This window comes from Eschscholzia californica, unplaced genomic scaffold, assembly GCF_041429995.1.
Source record: "Eschscholzia californica isolate CP2 unplaced genomic scaffold, dmEscCali1.0.p SCAF_5, whole genome shotgun sequence".
Taxonomy (NCBI): Eukaryota; Viridiplantae; Streptophyta; class Magnoliopsida; order Ranunculales; family Papaveraceae; genus Eschscholzia; species Eschscholzia californica.
The window spans coordinates 1,547,306-1,567,567 of record NW_028238472.1 but is presented as its reverse complement, the minus strand read 5'-3'; the positions used below and the strand labels follow the sequence as shown (position 1 = coordinate 1,567,567).

Sequence of the window (20,262 nt, the reverse complement as noted above, 5' to 3'; positions counted from 1 at the left end):
TTTCAGCAAAAAAGAAAAGTAATTGAGATTACACATATTTCCCCTAATAATCATGATAATTCAAATCTAGAATTTTGTTCCAGTTCAACTCGTATTCAAGTTACGTCGCCAAGGTTTAATAACTATGTTGTAAGCAATGATAATGATGGGTCTAACGAGGATTTTGCAAGCTTTGTATCCTTTGCATATTGTGATTTTACCGATCTTATCACTGTTAAAGACGTATTAAAAAATGTGGGTGGTTTTCATCCGTGGACGATGAAATTCGTTCAATTGAAAAAACTGATACACGGGAGTCAAATTCTTTTCTCGCAGAAAAGAAGTCAATTAGGGTGAAATGATTTTTTAAAACCAAGTACAAATCAGATGATGATCAAGCAGACAAATTAGTTGTGAAAGAGTACGATGAAAAACTAGATTGGTATGAAGTTTTTTAAGTTGAAGAACAAATGACTAATATTTTTATTTAGTCATTGAAAGTCCTTTTAATTTTCAAGTTGAAAATCATGATGGACGTTATACTGTTTGATTTTAAGGGTGGGTGTTAAAATTGTAAACTCAAAATTCTATTTATTTATTCGTTAAATTAGTATTTGATAAAGTGGACTGATGTTAGTAGTTAAGAAATTAGTGGGTCAATTTAGTGATAAGTTAACGGTATTAATGGATAAGCTAGTAAGGTTAATGGATAAGTTTGTAGGGTCTAAGGATAAGTTAGATCGATCATGTTAGTGGTGATCATAGTTTTTTTTTTTTTTGTTGAACAAGTGGTGATCATAGTTAGTGGGTAAAATTTTGGTCTACAAATAGACTAATCTTTGTAGTTTATTTTTAATCAAGTTAAAAGTAGTAATCAAATTCAAATTTAATCTTCTTAAATCCTCTTTGTGTGTGCAAAAGTAATTTTTCCATATCATTCAGAAATTAAAGTCTTTTAGTTTCCAACATTTACATTTTTGTACCGATAAAATTTGAGGGCTTATTCGGGATTTTTGTCCCTGCGACGATTCCTATTGTTCCCTCATTAGGGTATGCTAGTAAATGCAATAACGCCAGAAAGCAACTTGCAACCGGTCAAATATTATATTTAGAACATCTCCAATGCAAAAAAAAATCTCCGTTTCAAGTTCTAATTGAGAATCTCATTCTTAAGTAGCGAATATAGAAATATTCAATTCTTTTATGTCCTCAATTCAAAATTCTAAACTTGTTTTATTTACTTGAGTAACATAGTTAATTTGTAAGAAAGTAATTAGTTATTTTGAAAATATATAAAGACTTGATTTTCTATTGGTTGAAGCTCAAAGATGCAACATGAGTGTTGCATTGGAGATGGTTTTTAAGAAATACTCTAAAAATCGTATGTGACACTCAAAGTTTCTAAAGTTGAGTGTTACATAGAAGATGCTCTTAGTTGACCTTTAGCCTTCTTCCATATTATTTGGGTTCCTCAAAATACAAATGAAAAATTGATAAGAACTGCCCAAAGTTATTAAAAGCAATCCCACTAATGGTAGAGGCAATGTGGACTTGAGGGCAACTCATGGATGTCTGTTGGTACAGAATACTTTTTTTTTTTGTTGTTGAAATGGTACAGAATACTTGGGCCAGCCAATAGAATTAAGAACATGAAACTGAATAAAAGCAAATTCAAATAAACATTGTACATTTCTTTAATAATAAAAGTACCTAAATTGTACCATAACCATTCAAAACAATGAAAAAGAATAGCCAAGGAAATCAACCATTATTCAAGTCTCACTATTATGGATTTCTCCATTCTGAATTCGCCCTTCCGCGGCAAACTCAAGCACTATAGTCTATACAAGAAGTTTTAGTACAAGAAATAATAATCACAACCCCACCACCTATTTACACTTCGAAAAACCTCTAGATACCACCACGAAACGGTACAAATCCAAAAATAAATAATTTTCTCCCATCTCATCAGTGCTCTCCCCGATTTACAAGCTGCAGAATTTGCAGGAAAACCAGCTCAAACCCTGCTCAATAAATTGATCAACATACTTTACCAATTAGTTTCTCCCCCCCGACATCTACAGCTTATGGGGAGTTTTTCGACTCCTGGATCCTGTTTTCTCTGATAACACCAACCTTTCTTGATGTATCTTTTGCACACAAGTTCGATCGGTTCTTTATCCTTGGCAAATACACCAATAAAAGAAATGCAAGAAGGTTTCAGAGAGAATAGAGCTGGCTGAAATTATCATCAACTGGTCATATCATTCTTTTTCCAGGGCCATTATTACCCTTGATTAGCTGAACCCCTCAAGCTCTCATCCGGCAGAGTCCACGAGAGAAGGTGTCCGGAAGAATCACCACTCAGTAACTGCTTCAGGTTGTTTGTCAAGTGAAGGGCAGTGACAGGATGCTTATGCGACTTCAATACCTTCTGAAGGATCAATCTGTATTCGGGTTGTTCACTGCTTGTTCCTAATCCTGATCCAGAAGTGGTTGTCGACTTGCTACTTCTACTGGCCTCATCAGAATGATGAGCCATTTGCCATACCTTCAAAGCTCCACTTTGATGTCCAGTAACATACCAATTTGTATCTAACCAATCCGAGAAAGTTGCACTTGTCACCGAGAGAATAAAATCAGATGGAAGTTGAGAAGTATTCACGATAGCTAGGCAATCACCATTGATGCTCCAGACAGAAAGCAAAATCCCTGCTGCTATAATGATTTCTCCAGTCAAATCATTAATGTAAATTGCAGAAATCGGTGCTGGAAATTCGGGAAGAAGCTTCACAAAGATCAAACTGCTGAGATCCCAGAAAATTACTGTGCAATCTTCTGAGCCCGTCACGATGAGCATGTAAGGTTGACTAACATGAAGACATGTGATCTTGGCTGTGTGAGCACAAAGAGCACGCTGCAAATTTAGATGACGGAAATTTCGAGGTATGTCCTCGAATATTTGCCAGACACATATAACACCATCATCAGCTCCGGTAACAAGGGTTTGACCATCATGACTAACTCCAGCACACTGGATTTGGTTACCTCCATGAAGACATTCATGGGTTGAGAGAAGCTTATCTTGATCATAGCTTATAAATCTCAAACTACGGTCAGGGAAACCCCATGAAATGTATTTGTTATATGTTCTGGGTTTAAGTAACTGGTTTGGTCCAGAAAGGAGTATCTTATCATGAAAAGTGATGATTTCAGATATTGAAGATGAGGTTTTACGGATTTCATGAGGGACTAGATGGCTACAGTGTTTGAGTGGATGATGAGGGGTTTTCCTGTCAGACTGTCGTTTTACATGGGGTTTAAGGAATAGTTGTTTCGGGGTTTGGCCGAAGTGGTTGATCTGTGCCAAAATTGAAGCTTTCATTGCAGGTTCAGAAATGGAATCTATATCTACACTTCCTTCATACGTATAATGATAGAAAACATTTGTAGCTTCTTCAGCTGCCTGTGAAAAGGGAAAGGTTGCATTAGAAATCCATGGATTGAATCTAATGCTTCGATTCCGAGTAAAAAAATCGAGATTTTTTTTGTGTTGGCTATCAAAGTTTAGAATCAAATTAAAGAATATGAGTTGAAAAGAAGTATAAAGAAATTTGTACCCACCTTGCCCCTTTGTTTATATCCGAATATAAGGTCTATCCAGTGATGCAAATTTTGTGAAACATATTCCGACTCCAGCGCTTCACGATGCTTTCTAATGAACTCTCTTGCACTTCCTTTAGCCCAAGGAGGCAAAATGGCATTGTCAACCTGAAAAAAGAAGGTAATTTATCTTTAGTTATGATATTTGACATGCAATATAAAATTTGGAAGATTGAGAAGAATGATTAGTTAGAAGACAATCAATTTATAGATTAATGTAGTATATACACAAATCTATGTATATATCAATTTATAATTTACTTGAATACTTCGAGTACTTGTATGCATTTATATTTGACTTAAATGGACCCAAAATTAGACCGAGACAGCCATTCAGACGAGTCATACATAAAAAAACATTCAGAAGTCAATTTGAGTCAGATCATTCAGGAAAGCCAGACCTGAAGTTAAGAAGACAGACCACAAATATCGTATAAACAGACCAAACAGATACAAACCATAGTTGTTCTGTTTAGGGGAAGAACAAATATAGTATATAGGGACTAATCAATCTATGGAGTAAGATAGTTTAGATCATAGACCTTTTCTCCAGATTGCTTTTCTCCCAAGTCCAGATTAAACCGATTTTCCAGAAACTCAGGCATGTAGAAGAACTCTGGAATTAGTTCTTTCACATCAGATGTGTTACCCTTTCCAGCTGCACTTAACCATGTATCTCTTACGCTATTGAAAAGACGATCTGCATGGTCAAATTGACCACCTTGTAGCTTCTGGTTCTCTGTACTAAATGGTGGAAGACGCAGCAGATAGAACAGTACAATTCCAGCACTAGAATAATGTGAACCATAGTGAAACTTGGGAACCTCTGGATCGTCCCAGCTCTCGTATCTGAAAAAAAAATTAGCAGGACTTGAAATATCGTATGTATAGAGAGTTGGCCTAAGCAAAGCAGAGGTGACATTATATCCGATTTTGAAGTTTTCACATGTAAATTTAACAGTAGGAGCAAAATATTGAATAGAATTTAATAGAACTATGTGGCGTCCACAGCTATACGTTATCGGCACAAGGTGTTCACATTTGGAATCTCGAAAAATACCCTATACGGGGACACACTTATATTTTTTTTCTTTTATGCACAGAGAAGCATACAAAGACATGCACACACAAGCAGACATGTACATATGTATGAGACCTTGTTTTTCGCTTTTAACTCTATTGTGTTACCTTTTGAAAAGAAACCTAACATGTTATTATAAGCCCTGGCTGGTTTAAACTTTAAAGAAGATTCAATGCAAAATAAAACTTTAAAGAAGACCTAGCATTTTTTCAGTCTTTTCTTTTCTCTTCACTTGGAAAAAGGAAAGAGAGAAATCGAAGCACAGAAGAGAAGGAGAAGATCAGAGTTTTCACTCTCTATCAACAGTATGTCATTCGTCTTCTCCTCTGCCATACTAATTGTCGTATCTCATGTACGGCACTGGAAAGAATTATACAGGAATAGTAACAATCAGGTGTAACAAATTATAACCAACCTTTTCTTGAATTCTTCCTCTCCCTCTGCTGTTTGGCATCCCATTGGTTTGTCAAGCTTACGAAACGTATTCGGATCACTTAAATCCAATATTTCACTTTCATAATCTGCAAGCACCCATGGATATACTGGATATTGAGTAAGATCACTATACCCCCTTCCAGCCAGAGTGTTAAGGTGCATGAGATACTGAAAGTTGCTAATCTCGCCATTTTGCCACCGTTTGGAGAAGGACTTAGCCATAATCTTGAAAAGTCGGCTACCTTCATTTCCTTCTGGTTTTGATGATCCAGAAATAGTAGTGTCCAACCTGTCCAAGGAGTATATTAATATATAGAATACCAATCTTCGGCCAAACACTAAAGTATCACTAGAAGTGTAGTGTGTAAGAATCTCAAACTAGTTATCCTGATGGACATCAAATAGAGTGAAGCTAAAAAAAGTTGAACATATAATGTACGGCAACAGAAGTAAACGAATTTTCATATTTGCAGTCAAGATTTTAAAAAAAAATAAGGGGTTTGGCACAACCTCACTAATCAATTTTGTGTCTCGTGCCACTTAACCAAATCGATGCAGAAACCGCTCTGCTTAGTGACGATTGAGAGCAAGTCAAACAAAGAGATTGTTCCCAGAACAAATAATAAAAAGTAATGAACTTTTGTCTACCCAACTATGAAAAGTATATAGAGTACTCGAATTTTTGTCTTATGTCCTCTTCTAAAGCTAATACGGCTACCCAAATATGAAAGTGAGATTAGAAAGATCATTTCATCTTCTAAAGTTATGCAACTTGATATATTAATATAAAAACTAAAACAAGGGTCCACTTAAATTTTCATTTTATTAACATATTCGTTCAGATATTCAAAAAAGGAAATCTAAAATAAATAATGACGGGCCAACATGGTAATTATTCATAACTGTCAGCAACCACGAGGATTTGTCATTATGAAGATAATCCTAGCATAAGTTTGAAGTAATCCCTACCGAGAGTAAGTTTATTGCAAATTCAGGATGCTCGGAAGGGCGCCTCGATAGTATCTATGTACATGTGTGTGTGTGTGTGTGTGTGTGTATGTATGTATGTATATATATATATATATATATATATATATATATATATATATATAGAGAGAGAGAGAGAGAGAGAGAGAGAGAGAGAGAGAGAGAGAGAGAGAGAGTTGTGAAGCGTACAAGCTATTTCTTGGCAGATTCATGGCAAGCAAAGTCTTGAATACCTCCTCTCTTTCTTTTTTGTGGAAAACCAGAAGATCGTTACATCCATCCATACTAAATATCTCGATGGCAACAGGTCGGAGCTGGTAATCTCGCTTCAAAATTTCATGAATGCTATCAAGCTTCCACATACGCCAAGGATGAGGCAAATTGCCTCTACTACATACTTTTTCCTTTCCCCATGCTCCACCAGTGTATGCCCATGCTCTTCCCCCGAGCAAAGCTTTAACTATTGCACCCGAGGAAGGTGACTTTGATTCCAACTCAGTACTAACAACAACATCTTTCATCACACCCAACGCCTGATCAATGACAGAGAGCTCGTCTTCACATTCCTTTTCACATATGCATCCAGATTCATCAATGTAAAAATTCTCAATAATATATAAACGAAGCTCCCCAATGAGAAATATGCCATCATGCTTATCAAGGCCTACAACACGCTCACAATTGTATCTGAATCTAATCTTTTCAAGAGGTTCCAGATATGGTCTAATTAGAAACTCCCCATTATCATTCATCTCCTTATTCAACTTATCATCTTCCTCTTCATCTTCAACAGCTTTCACAGAAGAAGATTGCTTTGGAGAAGCTACTTCAGATTTTGTATTTATGCTGTCCGTTATTGGAACAGAAACTGCACTTGACTTTCCGCCAAACTCAAGAGCAGAATGAAGACTTGCTTCATTTATACTGCTATCCCTGTCATCGTTCCACCCCATCCTAGTGGAGGAGGTATCTCCTTCATTAACGTTATCTGCATCTTTGAAAAAGGACTCATCATAATCACCATCGAAGGACTTCTTTTTTGTCCCATGAGATAAAAGATGAAAAAATGAGTCGGTATCAGTTTCAGAAGAATCCAAACTATTTTCATTTTTGAGTTTTGACAGCTCGGCTTCCCCCATCTTTAACCATCCATCAAGAACTTTCTGAATTGTATCAATTTTTAGTTTAGCTCGTTCAAGCTTTTTGCGCATTCTATACGGCCCTTCAATAGGGCAGAGCAGCCATTCAGGTTCTTCAGTAGAGGTAGGTTTTTGCATAGGGAAAATTCCTCTTTCATGTACAAGTTGTTGGAGATGGGTTGGCCACTCACTTTCAGCATGCAAGACCCATCCATATTTATCCTGACGGATTACTCTCAACTCAGTTGACATTGCATCACGAACCAACTCAAGTGCAGATCTTCGTTCAATTATCTGTTCCCAGTGTCTTGCATCTAATTTTGAGGTGGCATTTGACTTTCTGGACATTTCTTTTCTTCGACGATCCTCCATACCTTTTATCCTCACCCCAGGAAACTTTGATGATCCAGCAATATACTGCACCCACATAATAGCAGCACAATTCTCCAACACTTTGTTGATCTTATGTTCGGCACTATGAAACCATTCAAAGAAGACGGGTAAATTTCCTGTCAATAGTTTGTCAAAACCACGATGCAGGGTATCCAACTGCTGCCCTTGGTTCGCTTTAGATACAAGCAGTTCCTCTAAAGCAGCTCTTCGATGCACTAATAGATACTTGATAACATCCCCCGCCATGTTCTGTGCAGTTTGCCTTTTGTCACGAAGAAGAGTAATTAAATTTATACAAAGACAACAATTCAGATCAGTATCTATATTGCTAGGACAAAATATAATTCGTTTGTTAGCGACCAATAACTGCAAGAGAGTGCAGACGTCTATGTTTGAATCTGTGTCGCTAGTCTCTGTGAATAAGCTCTTCTTAGGCTCCGTTTCCAAGCCTAAGCATGAAAGAAGGTTGTCCTCTCCAATAGTGATTAGAAATGATGGTAGGAAACAGTACATTATCATGCGATTTGTGTTTCTCAGAAGGGCATGTATATACGTATCAAGTTGCCTACTTCCTCTACTCATTGATAGAAGACCTTTTCCAGCAGGTGCTGCTTCTTCGATCCGGCCATCCTTATTAGCCAATTGCAACATGGATAACAAAAAGTCGAGGGTTCCTAAAACAGCTGCCGGCTTAAGAAATGCACCCATATATACGTGATCCACAATCATCCAGCATAAATGATCCAAATTCAGAGACCAACGACTCTTATCTAGCCTTTTCTCATCTTCCTCGTCATCACGCAAAAGACGCCTTTCGAGGAAGTTCATCAATTTACTTAGACACAGACCTTGGAAGACTAACACAGAGTCAACATCAACATGCAAAGGAACAGTTTCCAAAACGCCCTCAATAACTTGAGATGCTTTCACTTGCTCTGAAACAATATCAGCAAGAACCTCTGCCAGGAAATCTAAAACCGCTGTAGCTCCTGCGGAACATGGACCCCCACCATAACCAGAATCATCAATTTCAAGCAAAAGCTTTGGATTAACAGCAAAATATGTGTTTGCAGTAGATGATCCTTGTGAAATAGACTTTAGATCCTGAGACGCATCATAATCATTCACAGATGAAGCAGATTTTAAGGAAGAAGTAGTAACTGCTTGATATTTCACTTCTTTTTTACCTGTGCTACCAAGCCAAGATGTCAAAGCAATTATTGGAGAAGGGGCAGGAGAGAGTGGAATCCTAGAAGTAGATTTCTCAGAAAAAATGGGAGAACTTAAAGATGTAGAATCTAGTGATACATGACCAGAATCTGGTATCCCATTAAAATTAGTAGTAGATGCATCACCAATTTTAGCCATGTCAAGACTTTCACCACTAAAACACTTAACAGAACGGCCATCAGCTCCTAAGAACCGCTTAGTAGATTCCATCTGGGACACAGTGGATTTCTCCTCCAACTTATCACCAACCAGATCATTTTGAGGCCCAACCATATCTTCAGAACTTGTACTTACCTGTACTTGAGGAAAGCTTCGAATACTTGCGGACGTCTTACTAGACTGTTCCTGATCATGAGGTAAGCTGGAGATTGTATTATGAGAACTGTGGGTATCATCACGATCATTTAAGTTCTTTTCTTCGGTTCTTACTGAGAGATCTCTGGCCATCTTCACGGCACAAGCAGCCCTACGAGACACACAACAATCTACTCAGAAAAACAAGCTATACACCAGTGCAAGATGTCAGTAGATACTAGATACTATGAAAGTGAGAATCCATTAATGTATAATACTACCAAAAGAAACGTTCGAAGTTCAAACCTTGCACAAGAAAAATATAAGTCCACACAGCTTTCGAGAAATTCCACTCTTCTGCATAAAGCTGAGAAAGGAGGGCATGTTTTGGCCAGATCAACCATAAACTTAAGGACAGCATTTGCTGCAGAAGGAGCAGCTGCTTCTCCACCCATAAGTCGTGCAGCATATGTCTTATGCATTAGGGCTTCACCCTGAAGCTGTCCAGTCATATCTGTTGCCCCTTCTACAAGTTCCGCTGCAAGACTAGTAGCAACCTGCGAAAGGTTGCCAGTTTGATGGGCAAGCATTGACTGCATTGTTAGCCCATCAAATGTAGATTTCGCCATAGCAATCACAGATTCCAACAACTCAATAAACTTCAATTCTCCACAGTTTCCATCACTTGGCATGAGAGCGTGGAAGTCCAGCATTCTAACTTCAGGTAATCTTGGATAAACAGGATTCCCAAATATTAAACAGAAGAGAATGTAGTAGATTTCTGGTGAGTCGTAGAAACTTGGAAGGATATGATTCAAACCTTGATAACCCCCACTACTACGAAATTTAAGTGCAAAAGTAGGAGATGAGGCCAGACAGATGCCAAGAAGAGTCATAATCCATCTCATACTAGTTGGATGCACAGCTTCATCAAGAAAAAATGATATCAACTTGTAAGAAACAAGCTTATGCCACTGCTCGACAAACTCTTCTGAATTTATTGTCATCTGTAAGTCAATAAGCATTTCGAGCAGCAAATTCCGCACAATAACATGCTTCCCCATAGGTTCTCGTAGAATTTGACGGCTTGGTGATGCTTTAGGTGGATCAAACGTCATAACAACAAATCTGACTACTTGTTCTAGTTCAGAAACCAAAAAGCCGTCTTTTAGAATGAACCCTAGCAATACAACCAGCTTCTCCAAAACAGGAACTTCCACATCACCCCTTTGCAAAGTTACCAATAAATGTTGGACGAGGTTGATTCGCCTTAGGACTGTAAGGTTATGATTTCTGTACCAATGCATGGATACCAAACGTTCAAGAAACCCAAGCAGTGCAATTTGAATTGAAACAGGTGCTAGAACCCACAGCGTCCAGTCTAACAAAACATGTTCAACCATATCCGAGTTTGACAGAACAATACAGTTAGACGCATCTGCAGGCATAGCATTGTTTTCAAGCTCCGATATATGACTAAGAGAATCTTTCTGTAAAGAGAAGTCATCCATATCCCCATGAGATCCAACTGAGGAAAGCTCGTCAGGCAATTTAGAAAAACTAAGATCCTCGTAGAAGACATCCCGAGAGAGACCAACCGGAGAAGCTATTGTTTGAATTTCCTGACTTCTCGGAGGTCCAGAAACAGAAGCCTCACATGCAGCAATCTTGAAAAAGATCTCAAGAGATTGCATGTCGAACAATGACATTTTACGGTGCAGGAAGAGAGCAAGTAAATGATATCCTCGGTATGCTTGCATATCTTGTACATTAAGTGGACTCTGATGAAGTGCACAAGAAAGTAATGCCAGGGTCATATGAAGCATATCTCTTGTTTCTGAGGCTTCAACAAGAGCCAGGACAACAGCCATCCCACCAATCGTTCGAAGGCTATCCCCAATAACATGCTGATTGCAGATATAAATATCCCCATGAAGACGGCCATACCGCGGTATCCCTGCATATCCAATATAAGCTTTAATTGAAGAAATTCCACTCTCTATTCAATACAACTAAAAATAAACAGGAGACTTGGAATAGAGAAATAAAACAAACAAACAGACCCAATTTCCTGTTGGTCTTGGTTAAACAGACATGTCAATAGATTTTAGGCTTGGGCTCCCTATGAAACCTCTGCAAACTTTATTATTGTGTGAGAACGTGTGCAAATACTCTATGCATACCTGTGAGAACCTTAGATGGGGAGCTGAAGCCTAAAGAAGGATATTTCGATCCTTTTTTGACAAAAGAAAATTTGGCATAGGGAGTTTTGGCTTTTTTCCCTAAAATAAAATAAATGCAGCCTCTAAGTCGCTCTACGACGAAATACACAACAACCAAAACTAAAGAGAAAAGCAAAGAGAAGTGGATATTAAGGTACGGACCACCAATAGGAGAAGCAGCAGCAGACATTGGATCAACTAGATTAAGTATTGATGAAGTGCCAGATGCTCGAACAGCTTCTGGTGATGTTCCATCAAACGCAAATATAAGCTTCTTTCCACAGAGCTGCAATGATAGGTTACCAAGTCTTTCTAAATCCCAAACAATCTCGCTGCCATCTGATTTTGTTGTAACTTGTTTGCCAGAACTATCAGCTCTTTGAATATTAGATCCCAAAGGTAACTCAGCATCTAAAGAATCTAAGATGGCCATACTACCCCCACCACAAGCCTGGTCGGGAACAAATCGGAGAAGATTTGTATCTTGGAAGAGCCCTCTATATCCTCTACCAAGTATGTACATGAAGCAAATGCTACCTGATGTTAGCACCTCCTCAAATAGGTGACAAGAACGAAGTCTCCAGAATAGCTCACTATCTTTCGCACAAGAAGATGGTGTCCCAATAGTTACCTGCAGTGATTTTCCTATGGGTGATGGTGAATATCCTAGCTTGCCTGTGTGTTTCAGCTTTCCATTAAGATAAACATATGCTACACTGGCTTGGAAAAGCCCAGCTAAAGCACTAGGTTTACTATGAACAACGGCAAGGTGATGCCACCTCCCCTCTTCAAGTTCTAACCCAGAAAACGACAAGGAAGATGAGTTGCTGGTAGCAAGAGTTAGAATACCATTATCGTCGAGATAAAGTTCCGCAATGAATGTGTTTCCATCATCTGCTGCACCAACTGAAAAGATTCTAAGCATTTGACCCCTTCGTTGTTGCTTACTAGATGTGTTCCTCCGCTTAGGAGTGGTTTTTGCTGCCTGTTCTGATTCTGTCCCTTGAGATCTTAAGAGATTCCGGTACTGAAACCAACACACAAAAGAATAACCAGCAGCAGGAGGCCATGATCTTTCTCCTAAAGATACTTGGACAGAGGCATGTCCAAGCTTGCTCATATCCATCTCCAAGTAAGGTGCCAGTGAAACATTCTCTGAGGCCATATCTTCCATTTGAACTAATCTCTCCATCATATCAACAAGAACATGACCTGGGTTGAGCAGCCTAATTTGTAAAATACATCTAAGGAGAACACGGAGCTCTGATGACGACAACCTGTAGCAGAAGCACGCTTTAAGTCCCCATTTGCTTAAATATCAAATAAACATATGCAAATATAAGTAACTGAGATGCATTATCAACCTGTATGCTCCAAGCACTTCAACTATTCTCAATGCATGGACAAGTAATGGTGATGAACCAAAAAGAAACGGGTGTATGATCTCCAGAAGAAGTCCCACGCAACCTAGTTTAGAAGCAAAACATACTCGATTAGAGAATATCATAAAAATATGACAGAGAGTATGAAAAATCAAAGGATCTACATTCTGCACCTATAGAAGTCAGATTCTCTTGATTGAAAGGGCCAGCATGAGACAACTTTTCAATGAAGTCTAGTACTTCTAATTGCACTTTTGGAGTGAATTGTAACAAAGAATGAATCAAGACCCCAACAGAACCAGCATTATAAACCCGTTCTTTGTTAGGACTAAAAGTACCTAAGGCAGCACCCAAAAGAAAATTAGCAGATTCAGGTTCACTTGAATCAGATGATGGGGCACCCTCAATTGTCAATGCACAGGATGGTGGAAGAACTATCTCAAGTGCAAGTTCCACCATGACCTGGATCACTTGCTTTTCACAATCCACACATAGCAAACCAGACTCAGACAAGAGATCATGAAATGTCTGTGATGATATGATAGCGTGTAGCCTAGCTCGGTTTAGAGAATTTCCGCACACTCCAGCAGTCACGACACGCAATAAATATGTGAACACCTTCAAATGAGCCAGTAAGGATTGACCATCTGCATGTTCATCACTTTGGAAACTATGGATAATAGTCAATAGAAGAGAAAATCCAGTAGCTTCGCCAAACACCCTCTGTGCTGAATTATTAACGACCAAGATGCGCCATAAGGCCCCAAGAGTGTCAGATTTGGCATCACTTTTAAGCTTGTATTGAGATCCTGATATACTTGAAACCATCCCACTTTTTAGAAGTTCGATCAGTGCACCTAACTCTTCTGAATGAGCCTGTTACAAATTACATTCCGTTAATCGAGAGAATTAGCTGATATAGATGGGCATGTGATTAGTAAAAACTGTATATTGTGATCCCAGGACAAAAACTGGAAAGATCCTTAGATATCGAATAATTTGCAAGGAAATTATAATGTGCTTACGAACCTGTGTAGCATCTTCAATAATCAAACATGATAATGTCCGAAGAACACCTGAACGATGAACATCAGATACCAAAAATGGGAGCACAATGCTCACACCATCAGATAACCGGAATGATGATTGGTTCGCCTCAGCTTTCTTTAGTAAGGAAACCATGCAATCCCATGCAACAGAAATTGTATCATCAACCTCAAAGAGGGGAAATTTCGCAGAACCAGATTCCAAGAGCTTGGGTGAAGATATAATAGCATTTTCACTATCTATGTGTTTCTTGAAACTGCTTGAACTCGATTTCTTCTCCAGCTCATCAAAATTTCTACTCTGCTGCTCCGAACCAGAAAGAATCTTGTGATGCTTCAGGTCATCTAAGAGAACTTCCAGAACACCGACTTCTCGAAGAACTTTCTTATACTGCTGATCGAAGGATAATAACTTCACAAAGAAAGAAAGAACTGTGTGCTTTAAGTCGGGTGTTATTGGTTGTTGTAATAAGCAGCAAAGTGAAAGTAACTCTTGTTCTGGAACACAATTAGCAACAGTTACAGCATATAATAAAATTTTCAAGAGCGTTTCCTGTAAAGAAGAAGGAAATCCTGCCATATTTAAGATGAAAAGAGGCACTGTCCTCAGTTGTTGGCACAACCTGTAATTCTCAATATGACTTGAGAATAACTTAAACATTCTATTTAGTACTTCAGCTTGTACATTTGTGCTATCAGCTTTAAGAAAAATATCCTGCAACATCTGGATTGCTTCGAGATCTTTGACTTTCGCATTTTCCTTCTCCCAATTTCCATCACCAAGCCTATCAGAAGATGACGTACTTGTTCTTGCAATGCCAGAAACCTTGGTAGAAGATTTAGAGACTCTGAATCCAGTTGATTCAGAAGGACCTGTCTGTGAGAGATTAACAAGAACATCAAGCAACCTCGACAAAGATGGAGAAATTGATGGCAAGGTCTCTCCTCCTCTACTTGTAGAAACCTGTTCTCCTACATTATAAGATGTTTGTGAATCATCTGAATCGGAATCTCCATTTGAAGAAAGATCGAAATTAGAATAATGCATACCCTGATTTTTCTGCATGCTGGATAGTACAAGTGCAAACTGAATGAGAAACTGATAGCCATGGGCATTGTGTATATCCTCCCTGAGGCTGATACCGTTGGCCTCTATAAATCAGAAAGAAATTTTATCAAATCAGTGGAAAGATATCACTAGATGATTTGTCAATTTGTGCCAAAAGGTAACTATTTAACCAATAAATGAAGATAATGGATTGACACCTACCAGGCCTATATGACAACTCAACACATTCAAGTAGCAAGTCTACGATGCCCATAGTGTACGCAGAATCACCACTTTCAGGACTGAATTCCTTAACAGCCATTAGAAGAACTTTTACCTGGACAAAGTACCAACGAGTCACTAGGGAAGAACAGCACAAAGCAACAATGCTGCTTACTAAAATAACACGATAAGTGTCGATAACAATGTTTTCCACCAAACGTAGAATCACGAAAAAAAAAAAGGATTTTAACCAATCTATGAAGTTAGTTAAAAACTTCAAGATATAGAGTTAGCTTCATTACATACCAGATGATGTTTGCGTATATATCTTGCGATACTCCCATTGTCATTGACCAAAAGAAGACTCAGTATCTGTACAATAATACAATATATAAGAAATATTTTGATCAAGACGTCCATACTATCTCTTCTCAAGCATAGTTATCAATTCTTTCATGTAATTGATCTTTTTACTTAATTGTATATTTAACCTGCATGGCATGTCGATAGAGCTGAATAGTATGCAACGGAACAAGGCCCTCTCTGAATCGAGAAAAAACAGTCAAAGATCCATCCGCGACCATCTGAAACAGTGATTCAAGTGTATTATCCTCAACTAAACTCTGTGCAGCTGAAGGATGGCTTGCCAATGCTTTCATAATATGAACTATGCTTCCTTCAACCTGCATAACCAAGAATAATCAGTTAGTTAACATCCTTATTTCAGCTAGTCTATGATACGAGAGCTGTAAACCATTAAGAGGGCATATAAAATGAACTTGAGAGTCTAGGAAGTCATAAAGAGAGAGCAACCTCAAGCCGGCGGACTCCGCTACCATGCCCGTCATGTCCTCTTTCCAATAAATTCGGGTTTTCTGCGTCAGATGCCAGCTGCCTTTGGCTAGTTGAATCAGTTACCAACAGAGCATTCAGAATATGAATCAGACAGCATAGAATTCCAGAATCAAGCAGCGATTGCTTGTCAGTTGGCTGCACCAATAAAATATATACTCAAATTTGGATAATGGAAATGTCAATTTATTATATGTAAGTTATCACCATGGGTCAACTACCATAGTGAACCAAATGAGAATACGCGTCAAACATTCTAGGTTGCTCAAAACTTCATGCATTCAACAACCTAAAACCCTTTACTTTTACTATATTACATAAATACAGAGAATTTATGACGTGTAACAATAATAGCCGATGCAATAATCGACAAGTAAATCAAGGAAACGCTACAAGCAGCTCGTTGCATATTTTGCAAGAGGATAAAAATAGTAATATATTCTCTAAGTTATAAACGATGAAAAGGAGAGATGAAATACATTGCCCAATTACAACTTACCTAGGAACTAATAAAGGACAACAAAAATGTAAGAATAATCCCAAGAAAGGTAGCTTACCCCAGATACAATGACCTCCACAGCATATAATAAATTTGAACCATGTGTAAAGCCATCCTGTTCAAGTGCATTCACGAACATCAGATAATGCTTCATAAATAGGAAAACCATGCATTCGTCAAAGAACAGACCTTGGTTGCTTCTGAAAAAAAGCTTATGACTTCCAGAACTTCTAATGATCTTGTCTTGCTCGTAATTTTCAACTTCTCAATATCAGTGACAAAGGCTCTTCCCACAACGAAAGAAAATACATGAGCTTCAACTAATCTGTGGATGGCAACAATTAACAACATTCAGCTAACTTCCATGCATAAGCAAGTTGATCTCAAAAAAATCCACAAAGGCAGCAATAACAAAAGATGTCCTTTGAGCAGCTATAAAGATTAAAAAACCTACTCTTTTCTCCAATGGATTATATGATCTGTATTTCATCACTTATATATCAAATCTCAAAATCCATAACCACGGGGATTTTTGACGTTAAGATAAAAGTTAACTATAACGTCAGATTCAAAAACATGCCAAAAATACTAGAATCTCCACTCCAGAATTTTCAAAAATAAATAGAATCTCCACTCTAGGCTGTGGTATAACCCACCCAGACAAAAGTGGAAATACAGGTTGTCGAAAGACTACTACGTTTTTAAGATCCCGCCTACTTCCAAGAACATATTTACCAACATATGTTACACGTATAAGATTCCATTTTCTTTTTCGGAATATAGATTATGGTATTCTTTTATCGCCTTAAAGCATATCCAATTGCCCAAGCCAATGGTATTCCAGTGGCTATTGCGGTATTGCCTACAGCATGAACATTACTTTGGATCAAGCATTCATTCGTTACATATATAAATCTGGTTGCGTGGATATTACCACCTGGAGTGAGAATATCAAAAATAAAAAAAAATAATGTGGAACATTACTCACTAACATAGAAATATTATTTCACAGATCCGGGCAACAAAATACTACAAGTAGTATATACGTAAGAAGTAAATATAAAATAAATTATTTCCTGGATATAGTGAGGCATTTACAAAGTTAAACTTGAAGTAATTCAAAACAAGGATGATCCGAGAACCTACACTGTAACTAACTGAGCTCTATTAGCATCATGCCTCGCTAATCTACAGAAAATATCTACCGCCATGTTCAAGGCCATTTCTTTCTCCTGCACCAAAAATTTGCAAAACATCAATAACCATAGATAGATATGTAATTAGATACACGTGATGTATTACATAAAGATAAAAACCTTTTCAGAGCTGGACGACCGGAACTCTTCCCAGTATCTCTTGAAGTCCAACTCCAATTCATGTTTGTCCCTGATTTCACAAACATCAAACAGTCTAAGTAAACAACAAACATTTATGATGACATTTAAGCAGAAACAATTGTAAGATATCGTCCCATAACTCCTAGCGCATCAAACCATAAATTTCCTTTTCTTTCACTTGATCATGCAAAAAATGGTACAACAAACTGTACATTTTCCTTATTTGTGTTTACTTTATGAATGTAGGATTTTTTTCTCATTCAGAACTACGTAAATAACAACAATAATGATAAGATAATAAGTCAAACTAAAACATGAAGCTTTCTATATATAAGATACTTTTAAAAAAGAAGAAGATAATGAGGGCGAGCTCATAGTGAAGATTTCTTTATAGTTTATACATATTAATCACACAAGTGACCTAAAATCTGTCTTCTCATGAAGTCTCTCATATCACAAAGGATTAAACAGTGTTGTTTTAGGCATTTTCACCTAAGAAACAGAACCTAGCTTTCTGTTCATGCACCAGAGATATCCTTTCGCAGTGCTTGAGACGGTTTAACTGCCCTATTCCAAGGTATTTGATGAGTTACCCAAAAAAAGACAAAACTGATTTTCGTTTGCTATCCAGATAATTGGAACTCGGTATAATGATTTAGTTATGGATTTTATACGAGAGGCTAGTTAACGTGAACAATCCTGAGCTTTAGGTTTTTGGTGAAAATGAACTATTTAGGGAATTTATCCGACGTGTCAAAATGAACTGTAGTTAGCAACTTTTCATTCTACACCCGGTTGATATTCTACACATAAATTTTCTCAAAATTAAAGAAACTCAAGAATCAAAATAAACGTAATATATCGTAACTCGTGAGTAACATACTATTGTAACTCTTAAGTAACATAATAAATATCTAATCTCTAGACCAATATGATCCGATCAAAATTCGAAAAACCACTAATTTTCCGAAGTGTCATTGGATCATTTCTGCACTATGACCATAAACCATACTCTTAAAATTGAAGAAGAAGGAGAAATAATTGTCATGAGCTAACAAATACTTTATATTTGCTTCAAATCTATTGAACTATCCGACTATCTAGTGAAGCATATAAATCTACCTTCACAAACTTATACTCTGACTATCTAGAAACCCCTTAAAAATCACACCTTTACTTCAATTTTCTACAAAGTTAGAGAAGAATAACAAGAAATTGAAACTAAAATTCAAAAGTAATGGTGAAAATAAAACTCAAACCTATTGGGCAATGATGTTGGAGCTGAAGTTGATGCTGAAAAGTCATTTCTGGAGGAAGGTGAAGCTGTTGCTGCTGCAGCAGGAGAATCACCAGAAGGAGGAGAAGATGAAGCTGAAGGAGATGGAGAAAGTCCAACTTTTTCCTTAATATCCTTAAGCAATGTAACCCATTTCATTGTTTTCTTATAAAATTAAGAAACATCTAATACCCAATACTCGTTCTCTTGTAATCCATCTAAACCCTAGATCGAAACTCAAAAATTCAGTTTCTCCCCAAAAAAAGTACAAGAATTATAAACGAATAAATGTATATCTAAATACCGATCCAATCTATAAAAATTACAGTCGATTAAAATAGACGGTTGTAGATCGGATTACCCAGAAGAAATCAAAATCAACAAGATCTGAAGAATTTGTATGAATTTCCCGATTGATTGAATGAATGTATTCTTTCACTATATCTGATGTATTTTTCTCTTATTCTGAGCTTGAATCTTGGCTGACCTTGTCCAAGTTTTTTGCCCTAGAATTGAATTTTAACCTAATTAAATAAAAACAACTCGGACTTGAAATTGAGAAGAAGAAGAAGAAGAAGGGCTTGTTCTTTCTTTCTTTCTTCCTTTTTCTCTTGTGTTTGCCTGATTTCGCGCTCTTCTGATATGGACCGGGAACCGGACCCCCCCAATTGATTTTGACTCCTATGCCATGTCAACGTATTTTACACGTTGGCTTTTAATCCACGCGGACCTATAATCCACGTTAGACGCTGAGCTGCCAAGCTGAGATGGACAGGTCGTATCCAACTGTTACAAAGTGTAGCATGAGTCTTGGTTGTCTACATCGGTTTATCCATCGCGTAAATAGATTGAAGGTTTATAAAGTCTCTCTCAATCATTCGAGCCACCTCACTTTGCTGATCGTGACAGACGGAATCAGATAAAATACAGATAGGGAAACGAACTTTAGATTTTGACTCTTCTGCCATGTAGACTTATAGTCTACACTAGGTTATAGGTTTTTTTTTTTGAATTGTTCAGCGTGTCTCGAACCCTTGACTTCTAGGATGGAAGAATATACCTCTTACCACTTCAACCAAGAGTTGTTGACTACACTAGGTTATAGTTCATGTTGCCTTAAAGTCTAGGGTGGCATATAATCCACCATTTATCTTCGTACATGTGGTATATTAGAAGT

At 37.5% G+C, this 20,262-nt stretch overlaps 1 protein-coding gene across 7 annotated transcripts; it reads right to left on the bottom strand.

Moving 5' to 3' along the window:
- Positions 1-1,649: 1,649 nt before the first annotated feature.
- LOC147536050 (protein SPIRRIG-like) lies at positions 1,650-19,729 on the bottom strand. 7 transcript variants are annotated; one of them, XM_086640188.1, is made up of 22 exons: positions 19,447-19,729; positions 19,069-19,310; positions 17,789-17,858; positions 17,619-17,704; positions 16,662-16,797; positions 16,531-16,587; positions 15,935-16,111; positions 15,613-15,804; positions 15,428-15,493; positions 15,122-15,236; positions 14,902-15,003; positions 13,835-14,823; positions 12,979-13,681; positions 12,788-12,890; positions 11,586-12,700; positions 11,385-11,483; positions 9,508-11,158; positions 6,335-9,373; positions 5,139-5,447; positions 4,185-4,491; positions 3,604-3,750; positions 1,650-3,445 (listed from the first exon to the last, which is right to left on the bottom strand). In XM_086640188.1, the coding sequence occupies exons 2-22, from the start codon at positions 19,242-19,244 to the stop codon at positions 2,267-2,269; spliced, it is 10,818 nt and encodes a 3,605-aa protein (XP_086496314.1). In that variant the 5' UTR covers positions 19,245-19,310; positions 19,447-19,729; the 3' UTR covers positions 1,650-2,266. The 7 variants fall into 7 exon arrangements, with proteins under 7 accessions (XP_086496314.1, XP_086496315.1, XP_086496317.1 ...); XM_086640189.1 differs by having other exon boundaries at positions 19,069-19,303; XM_086640191.1 differs by lacking the exon at positions 11,385-11,483.
- Positions 19,730-20,262: the final 533 nt, after the last annotated feature.